General features: G+C 34.6%; 1 protein-coding gene across 9 annotated transcripts in view; it reads right to left on the reverse strand.

Annotated features, from left to right (window-relative positions):
• Positions 1-1,265: 1,265 nt before the first annotated feature.
• Positions 1,266-10,446, reverse strand: part of LOC116840294 (probable cytochrome P450 6a20) — a 9,397-nt gene continuing 216 nt past the window's right edge. Inside the window, exons 1-10 of one of the 9 annotated variants that reach the window (XM_032806842.1) lie at positions 8,484-8,652; positions 8,183-8,297; positions 7,924-8,099; positions 6,335-6,629; positions 4,008-4,196; positions 3,433-3,802; positions 2,846-3,183; positions 2,336-2,566; positions 1,963-2,214; positions 1,266-1,657 (exon numbers count right to left, since the gene is read on the reverse strand). In XM_032806842.1, the coding sequence (XP_032662733.1) occupies positions 1,494-1,657; positions 1,963-2,214; positions 2,336-2,566; positions 2,846-3,183; positions 3,433-3,802; positions 4,008-4,176 (1,524 nt within the window). In that variant the 5' untranslated portion in view covers positions 4,177-4,196; positions 6,335-6,629; positions 7,924-8,099; positions 8,183-8,297; positions 8,484-8,652 and the 3' untranslated portion in view covers positions 1,266-1,493. Of the gene's footprint in view, positions 1,658-1,962; positions 2,215-2,335; positions 2,567-2,845; positions 3,184-3,432; positions 3,803-4,007; positions 4,197-6,334; positions 6,630-7,923; positions 8,298-8,483; positions 8,653-10,446 lie in introns of those variants that run through there. The other 8 variants (XM_032806844.1, XM_032806843.1, XM_032806849.1 and 5 more) reach the window with 8 other exon arrangements.

Here is a 10,446-nt window from a genome sequence, read left to right on the forward strand (position 1 = left end):
TGTCAACATAACCCCATAGAAACATTAGTCGATTTGTGTCTGCATCATAAAGTTATTCTCGATTGAAAATGTCAGTTTACGAGCTAAATTCTCGTCATTTGCGGGAGGTTTTAATTTTCTGCTTCAATATGAAGAAATCTACGACTGAGGCTCATCGAATGCTCTCAAATACTTATGGTGAGGCCGCTATTAGTGAAAGAACGTGTCGTGAGTGGTTTTAATGCTTCAAGAACGGTGATTTTGAAGTCGAAGACCGGCATAGCGGTGGAAGAGAGAAGGTTTTCGAAGATGCAGAATTGGAGGCATTACTTGATCAAGACTCGTGTCAAAATCAAGAAGAATTGGCACGATCATTGGGAGTGATTCAACAAGCCATTTCAAAACGCCTCAAAGCCATGGGAATGATTCCGAAGCAAGGAAATCGGGTGCCGTACGAATTGAAGTCGAGAGATGTTGAACGGCGTTTGTTTGCTTGTGAACAGCTGCTTGAAAGGCAAAGACGGAAGGGATTTCTGCATCGCATTGTGACTGGGGACAAAAAATGGGTTCATTACGATAACCCCAAGCGCAGAAAATCATGGGGAGTTCCCGGCCATGCTTCCACGTCGACGGCCAAACCGAATATTCACGGCTCCGAGGTCATGCTCTGTATTTGGTGGGACCAGCTCGGCGTAGTGTATTATGAGCTGTTAAAACCGGTTGAAACAATCACAGGCGATCGGTATCGAACGCAATTGATGCGTTTGAGCCGAGCATTGAAAGACAAACGGCCGCAATACAACGAGAAACAAAGTGATTTTGCAGCATGACAATGCTCGACCCATGTTGCGAAAATGGTCAAGACATACTTGGAAACGTTGAAATGGGAATTCCTACCCCACCCGCCGTATTCTCCAGACGTTGCTCCCTCTGACTATCACTTGTTTCGATCAATGACACACGGCCTGGCTGACCAGCACTTCCGGTCTTATGAAGAAGTAAAAAATTGGATCGATTTGTGGATCGCCTCAAAAGATGACCAGTTTTTTCGACGCGGGATTCGTACGCTGCTCGAAAGATGGGAGAAAGTAGTGGCCAACGATGGACAATACTTTGAATCATAAATGTATAACCAGTTTTTTACAATAAAGCCTCGAATTTCGGAAAAAAACGGCGGAATCAAAGTTATACACCTAATATTAATTGCATTTTAACAACCATGCCTGACTCTTATATGCTCTTTCTTTCTTCATTATTTTTTTTTATTGTATTTAATACTTCACAGCCATTTTCAACTTTTTATATTTGATTGTGTTACTACAAATTTTATTGTACGAATATTTTATGTACATGACACTTTCAATTATATAAAATATTTGATGGAATTTAATATTTTTTAATAACATTTATTAGAAGAATACATAGTATTCCCCTTTTGGCGTTAATAACTAATATACGGCTCTAAGATATATTCGGGATTTATTTTATCATCTAAAAGCATGACCGCGATTAGTTTATAGCGATTCAATAGTAAGATGTAAACCGCCCTTGACTGCAGGTGTAAATGATGATTTATCATAAATTAGAGGTATTGGAGTTTGGGGATGCAGCTTAAACTTGAATTTGGACAGCATACTTATAATCCCAACCTTCGTTTGCAAATTACCAAATCTTGAACCTGGAAATTAATAAGATCCATGTTAACAGAGTCCAGATTTAAGGAAAATATATTCCGGCTCGTAAGGTAAAAGAAGTAGACTATATAACGCGACAAAAATAAGCTATCAATCGCGCGCGAATCTCTTCAAGAATTTATTCGTCCGTTTAAATACTATAATTAAATGTCATATAATTACATGTTATAAGTACCAAAAGATTTGTATAATTCTGAAAACTGAAAAAATTAATATATATATCGATCATTCTTCTCCAAAAAAAAAAAAGAAAAACAGACGTAATATGGACAGATCTATTTACTCTTACCAATACAGATACGTGGTCCTTCACCAAAAGCTAAGTAAGCGTAAGGATGCCTCGCCGCCACTTGGTCCGCGTTGAAACGTTCAGGATCGAATTTATCCGGATCCGGATATATTGACGGATCTCGCTGTAATCCGAGCACTGGTATGGTAATCATGGTGCCTTTCGGAATGCGAGCATTTGTCGTTGGGAGGACTATTTCCTTGGTGCAGATACGATTCAAGATAGGTAGAGGTGGATACTTCCGTAGAGTCTCTGCTCAAAGAAATATAAAGATACATTGTATTACATGTAATTGGTTCTTATTGCGCGAAATTTGCAATTTCCTTGCGAATCAAGGATTCTTGACGACGTGCTAAGAGAATGTCGTACCTACCTTGAACTACTTTGTGCAGATATGTCATTTGATTCACAGCATCGTAAGTCAATTCACCGTGCTTTTCCAACGTCATGTTGATTTCCTGACGAAGCTTGTCCTGTATATCCTGATGTACCGCTAACTCATACAGACAGAACGTCCCCGTGGTCGACGATGTCTCGAAGCCGCCCAAGAAGAATATGAAAGCTTGCGCGGCCGCCTCCAGCATGGTGAGTTTGTTATTGTTAGCTGTATGTTCGAATAAAGTGTTATTGTTAGCTGTATGTTCGAATAACGATTATGAATAGCAATGTTAAAAATATATTAGGTTATTGAAAGAATGTGTGTCCGAAAATATTAAAATCCTATAGTGATTATAAATAGCAATGTTAAAAATATATTAGTTTGAAAGTATGTTTACTCTATTCACGTGATTTCTACATAAGCAGAAGTCCACGCATACTGCAAAATTTTGCAGTATATCTACAATGTTATCAATGTGAAAATAAATGTAAAATATATAATTACACGATACATCGGCGGCATCTTCGCTTTCATCGGGTTCCACGTAGCCTTTCTCCATGAGTTGTATGAGTAGATTCATGAAATCGTGTCTGACAACGTTGTGAGCTTTCCTGTGCTCTACATTGTCTTGAAATAATTTCGTGAAGAACTTTTCAACACCGCGATCCGTGGTGGGAATGGAAAAAGCTTCCATAATAAATGGAACAAACATGGTGATAGCAGCCCAAATGCTGTTCATTTCGGTGGCCTTTTTTCCCCAATAGCGAAATTCGTTGTTTGTCTCAAGTAGGCAATTGGATTTTATTCCAAATGCAGCCGACATAATTACGTCCGTCGAGTATCTATTATTGTTCGATAAAAATCAGTTTGGTAAGTTCTAACGGATGTGTGATTAATTATGGAAACATGTAAGTGAACGCGCAATTGTAGTTTATTTCAAATATTTATAAATGCAGATCGAACGTCACAAGAAAATAATAGTTGATTAAAACAAACAAGGAATATTCATTATTATAATGTATACTTTACACAAAACCCTTTATTTTGTTGAAATTTTTTCTTTGGATAAAGGCTTGTTAATAGAAGATCACCTTGCAAATGTATCTTTGATCTCGATAGAATCTCCTGTGCGAGCTTTACTCTCCAAACTCTTCGTCAACTCTTCGCCACACTCTTTCACAACTGTGTACATTTGCTTCATCCTTCTCGATGTGAAGGTTGGCGTCAATTTGACGCGTAAGTTCCTCCACTTTTTCCCGGACAAGGAAAGCAAATGACCAGACAATGGGTCGATTTTTTCGTTACAATAAAACCCACGATCATGGAAACTCCCGAATTCCTTTGTCAGCACCGTTCGTATTAGATCGAGATCGGCGACTACCAGATTTGGTTTGAAAAACATGTACATTCCAAAAACATGATGATTTTTATATTTCATATAGGCATCTTGAAATAATTCGCCTGTTTACAAAATTTTTTTCAATTCCGGTTGCAGAATATATAAGAATATTTGTACAAATCTCTTTTTCTCTCTCTCTCGTACAAATTTCAAGAAGATAAATTATAATTTTGTTAGATATAGTAAAAAGAGGATGTTTTGCTTTTGACGCGATTCTTCAATTACTGAAGATACTATTAACTCATCATATCATGCAACAATACTTGCCCATTGATAGTTTTCCAGTTACCAAATCACTTATGTTACCAGTTGGTACAACAGGTTCGACATAAAACACACCGTTTTTTCGCCAGAAATTGAATAGCACGTATTTGCAATAAACATACATTAGTGTAAGGATAGCAATGAAAAGGCCAATTGTTATCCCAATTATCATCTTGTATTGATATTTTTTCTCTGTAATATAATTATCAAACAGTCTTTACAAAAGAAAAAAAAAGTACGTATCACAACAAAAATTACAAAACAAAAAGTACATGTTAACTTAATCAAAATATAGATGTTTTAAATTAATTATAATGAAAAAAGAAGTAAGATCAATATGATAAATCAAGTATATATATGTAAGTTCTTATTACACAAAAAATTATGTGATAAATATTAATGTAACGCTCTTGCGTTACATGCGGGATAGACTTAGCCGGTGCGGTCCAAGGTTTAGCTCAATAAATTAGAAACAGTGGCGTACGTAATAAGAAGTGTCAAAATATATTCTTAAGTAAACGCTATTTACACGTATTTACAGATAGCGCGACGCCGTTGGTGCGTGGTCGCGTTTTAGCTCACCTCATGGCCTGTATGAAGTTAGCCCCCCACTTTTCAAATTTAATAATTTTGACAGTTGTGCTAATTTGACAGTTGTGCTAGGTTTGTGCTACATTGTGCTCGAATTATAAATTTTTAATATGAAAAATGAGCAAGAAAAATGGAAAAAACCGTTTTTTGGTAGCCCCTCACTTTTCGATTTTCGAAATTTTTTTATTGTGTTAGGTTGTGCTAAGTTGTGTTAATATTGTGCTAAAGTAGAATCTTCGAAAAATAATTACGAAAGAAATAAGACAAAAAAAACGATTTTAGGCAAATAGAATAAAAGTAAGATTTACACTCGTATAAGTCAACCAAACGATATACAATTATATATCTGAGTTGTGCCAGCCTAGCACAAGTCAGCACAAGTTTCAGTTTCGCCAGTACAAAAATCTAAAGGGCACTTTACTCTTGACCGCGGCCTTTGGCGCTCGCATTTTATGTCATTAATCACCACTTCTAGATTTTGCATCGACTCAGATATGCAATTCTGAGTCGATGCAAAGTCTAGAAATAGTAATTAATGGCATAAATTGCGAGCGCAAAGGGCCGCGGTCAAGAGTAAAGTGCTTTTTAGATTCTTGTGCTGACGAAACTGAAACTTGTGCTAGCCTAGCGCAACTCAGATATGCAATTCTGAGTCAATACTTAGTACAACCTAACACAATAAAAAAAATTTCGAAAATCGAAAAGTGGAGGCTACCAAAAAGACGGGTTTTTCCATTTTTCTCGCTCATTTTTCGTATTAAAAATTTATAATTCGAGCACAATGTAGCACAAACCTAGCACAAATCAGCACAACTGTCAAAATTATTAAATTCGAAAAGTGGGGGGCTAACTTCATACAGGCCACCTCATGAGGCTCAGTTGTCGTCGCGGTGTCAGTTGCGAGCGTCTTGGCTCGCGCGCGGGTCGGGGGACGTGGTTGGTCGTTTCGCGATCTTTTATTGTCCACGTGTAAGTGTGTATACTCAGCGGAATTTAAACTGCTGGTCGATATCGGCTTTTAACCGAGCCGGTTTCGGAATGGTTGTTGTCGCGGTGTGTCTCGCTATTTGTATACGTGAGATGCGTTATGCGATGTCGGCACGGTCTGGGTAGAGGATGTCGATGTCGCGTATCCACTTCGGTCGATGGAACGGTTCAGGTAGAGGTAAGGTTCGCTATGAGTTCTGTTCGGTTGAGCGTCTCAGAGGAGCTCTCCGACGGATCTCTCTCGATAGCGTTTTCGCGTTCGCTTTTATACACGAATTCTATAAACAGCGAAGCTGTTTTCTTGACCTCGCGGATGTTCGGCGTTTTCCTACGCGGTTGTTCGGCGTAAATAATAATAAATAATTGTCGTGACGATCCATTATTTCTGTGGATCGTCACATTAATAATATTAATAATTAAACGCTGAAATATCCAAGTATCAAATTGAAAAAAACTTAACATTGAGGATCAAAAACTCGGTGTGTCCCAATTAATACATCTTCAATATAAATGTTTATAATGCTATTAATAATTTTATGTACATTATTAAAAAAACAATATATATATATATATATATATATATATTCACAATAGGGAAATCTATATTAATGTTTCATGAATTCAAGACTGTGTGTCGCCGTATATAGGAATGACTTTTCTGTATGAATATATTTATAAATTTATTTATGAATTTATGAATTGATTAAGTTAATATGTACTTTTCATTTTGTAGTTTTTGTTTTGATACGTACTCGGCGTTTTTTTTCTTTTGTAAAGAAAATTGTTTGTGATGATCTCACAGGTTTTTGTATAGATTATTTAGATACAAATCTTATTACATTTTTCAGTAAAGAAAATGTATGCATCTTTGGAATTTCGTGGCTAACTGCATTTTTTTTATTGTGGAATCATTAATTGAGACCCATTTTGCATGCTTACTACGCACATTTGTATAATATCCATTAATTATACTTTCACCATGGTGGAAAATTGCACTAACAATTTTATTTATATCTGCGCCTATACGTATCTTTGACGTAGATATACCTTTAATTTTTAAATTTGTAATCTTAAACGTTTTGTTATTAGCAGTTTTAAATAACTATAATTTTTAAGATAAGTTTATTTTAAGACATTTAAAACTTATCTTAGGTGTTAGATCTTAGGATACTCAGATTGAATTCAGAGATAGAGGTAAGTTTTTCAGTTAAAACGCAATTGCAAATATAATATCACACATATTATATGATTCAAGTAAAATAATTAAATCTAATTCTAAAAGATCTGAGTATCTCACGTGGAATAAGTTTCAAGTAACGATTATTGATACGAGTTTATATCGTGTGATTTCATTATCAATTTTTGAGAAAACATGGTGCATTCAGTGTTGCAGTTCTCTGCAATAAAGTATTATAAAATTTACTATTTATTCTCGCAGTTTTAATTGATATGACAAGTTTCTGAGTGCCAAATATCCTAACATAGAGTCTTAGTGTAGACCGTAGCACGTCCGTGGCTGCGAATGTGTTTTAACCTTGTACTCCATATTAGCTGCAGTACTTTATATTAACTTCTTGAGTGGTATGAATGCTCATGTATACAGTATCACTAGAAAGTATTTGGACACTATCACAGAAACGTGTCAATATTTATCTATCTATCTGTCTGCTAATGGCCTGGTTTACATCGCACTTGATACGCGTACTAAATAATAATTTTCTATTAAATAATCTTAATATTGACAATGCATATCAACGACGACGCATTCAATCAATACAATACGTCTTCTTGATGAGTATTATACCAGCTTAATATATCGTTGTTTATATACATCGTCGATATTAAGATTATTTAATAAAAAATTAGATTTTAATTTCATAGAAAATTAATAGAAAATACTAGTTTACTATTTAATACGCGTATCAAGTGCACTATGTAAATCAGGCTTTTATATCATATTTCGATAGGCAATATACATTCCCACACGAAGAAAAATAATTTGCTGGCCTAGCAAATTTTCTGCTGATCTAGCAAAATCTTTTCGTTATTATATGGACAGCAAAAAGATTTGCTAAGAATACTAATCACTATTTGCTGGATTTACTGTATTTACAAATTATTTTGCTTAAGAACCATGATGGATTTATATAAGCAGTTACAGTTTTACTCCGATAGCAAATAAATTTGCTAAGGATACATTATTTTGCATCAATAGCAAATTAACGTGATTCTCCTAAAAATTTTCCTATTGATATCCTAACAAGTACACTCAACAAATTTTTCTATCCCAGCAACGAAACTACTTCTGCTCTGATAATGAATAATTTGTAAAATTAGTTACGTCAATTAAATTTTTTTGGTGTCACTATGAATATGCAGTAGCAACGACGATTTTGCTAAAAGAGTAAAATTAGTTTTCTCCGTGCATATACACTCTGCAACTTTTCCGATGTAAGTGGCGTAACTTTTAATGCCCGGCATATTATCCGTTGACAGTTCAGTGTCTCGGAAAAGTATCTAAAAAGTTTTTGACGGTACTGTACGCGTCCGATATATACTACGTACAATGTATGGACTGTAGATGATAATGTGTATCTTACGTAAGTTTCTTTGATTTATAGTTTCAAAACGAAAAACAAGCATCAAGTATTACAACTAATGCTTTTTTTGCTCTTTTACACTTTACTTTTATACTCCTTATTGCACAGAGCGATGCTGCAATTAACGTCACATGATTATAAAAATGATAAAATTATTCATTTAAAGGCACAGTCATTTTCAATCTCATGAAATTGTCTTAATATTTTGAAGGAAAAATAAGCGAACATTTTCAAAATACATGGCTCAATTAACACAAGAATCAAACTATGTAATTATGTAATTTCGTTAGCGAGATGTCACCTTTATTTTGTAGAAGAAAATAATGCCGAAACCAGTTTCTTTATTAATCACTAGGTACAGATCGGGTTATATTTGTCACAATTGTAAAACTGTATGAAATCGCTGATAATCACACATTGGATGTGCATACGTACAAACGCCTAGCGGTACTAAACTTCACGAAAAGGAGAGCTCACTTATATTGGCCCAACACATATATCTTCAACATATATATATTCGTAAGAGATAAAGTGAAGTGAAATGATTCAACAAATTCCATTATCTGATAGTCTCTTGACATTACGTAATAAATAACGTAATGAATAATCTAGGGATTTCTCATAAATATATTAAGACTAGACCGAGCATTAAGTCCATGGCTTAAACTAATTAAATTTATTATCTAGAGTAATGCAATATTTAAGGACACATGATTATGAAAATGATAAAATTTCTCACTTAAAGGTATAATTAATTTACATATCAACTTTTTCATAAAATACTTCTAATAATTTCATAAAAATCGGTCCAACAGTTCTCGAAATAATCGCAATTGTACGTACGGGCAAATATATTGGGTGTGGAAAAAAGTTCGAGGTGTTTTTTTAGTAAAATTCAAGTTTTTCTTAGAGTATTAAGATCAATTTATTCAAACCAAATATGCTCCATTATTTTCGATAATATTTTGCCATTTTTGGGGCAGAGCCATAATCCCATCGCAATAGAACTTTTGTGGTTTCTGTAGAAAAACTGCTTCAAGTGATTTTCAGAGCCTCTTTTGAAGCCAGCTTTATATCATTAAGAGAGTTCTGAAGAAACCTAAACAAATGATAGTCTGAGAATGCTATGTCAGGACTATACAGTGGATGCATCAAAACTTCCCAGGCAAGCTCTCGCAATTTTTACCAAATCATCAAAGATGTGTGTGATCGAGCGTTGTTGTGATGGAAGACGACAGCCTTCCTATTCAATTCCTGATCAATTCTGGCCGCTTCCTCTCAATTGCTTGTTGTAATCTCTCCAGTTGTTCACAGTAAAGTTCGGAATTAATTGTTTGACCGGGCGGTAACAGCTTATAGTGAACGATTCCCTTCCAATCCCACCGCACACACAACATCATCTTCTTCGTCGTCAATACAGGTTTTGCGATTGCTTGCGCCTTCTCTCCTTTCTTTGTCCACGATCTTTTTCGAGTGCGATTGTCGTATGTGACCCATTTTTGATTACCACACAATGAAAAATTTTTCATATAAAATTATATAAAATTATATATAATTATATATTATTATGTATCAAATTTGTCCATTCATGTTCATACATTATATATATATATATATATATATATATATATACATATATATATATATATATATAATATATTTATATATATAATTATATATATAAATTCATATATAATTTTACATAATTACGCATAAATTTATATGTAATTATACATATTGTTATACATAATTGTGTATAATTATATATAATTTTATATGATTATATATAATTATACATAATTATGTATGGACAAATTTCATATAAAATTTTGCATGACAAATTTTTCATCGGGCAGTTATCATTCTCTTCAGAAATAACTCAATTTCATTCCGTTTCAGTAGCGTATCACAAATGTTAATTCGGTCCATCATGTTCTTAACACTCAACTCGTGAGGAACCCAAACATCGAGCTTCTTTTTGTATCCAGCTTTGTGTAACTGATTCAAAATTGTTTTGTGGTCGATGCCTAGTTCCTTGGCAATCTCCACACTGCTCACATGCTTATCACGCTCAACTTTTTCCATGATTTCATCGAACTTTTCGGTGATTGGTCGACCGAAGCGAGGTTCATCTTTGACATCGAAATTTCACGAAAGCGAGTGGACCATTTCCATGCTGCTGATTTTGATAGAGTATCTTCACAAATTTTTTCACAAGCCTGTGCAGTGTTCTTCATCGTAGTGATACTGCAAAATGTAGCGAG

The sequence above is a fragment of the Odontomachus brunneus genome, unplaced genomic scaffold (assembly GCF_010583005.1).
Source record: "Odontomachus brunneus isolate Ranch 3 - 2012 unplaced genomic scaffold, Obru_v1 Obru_scaffold_009, whole genome shotgun sequence".
Lineage (NCBI taxonomy): Eukaryota > Metazoa > Arthropoda > Insecta > Hymenoptera > Formicidae > Odontomachus > Odontomachus brunneus.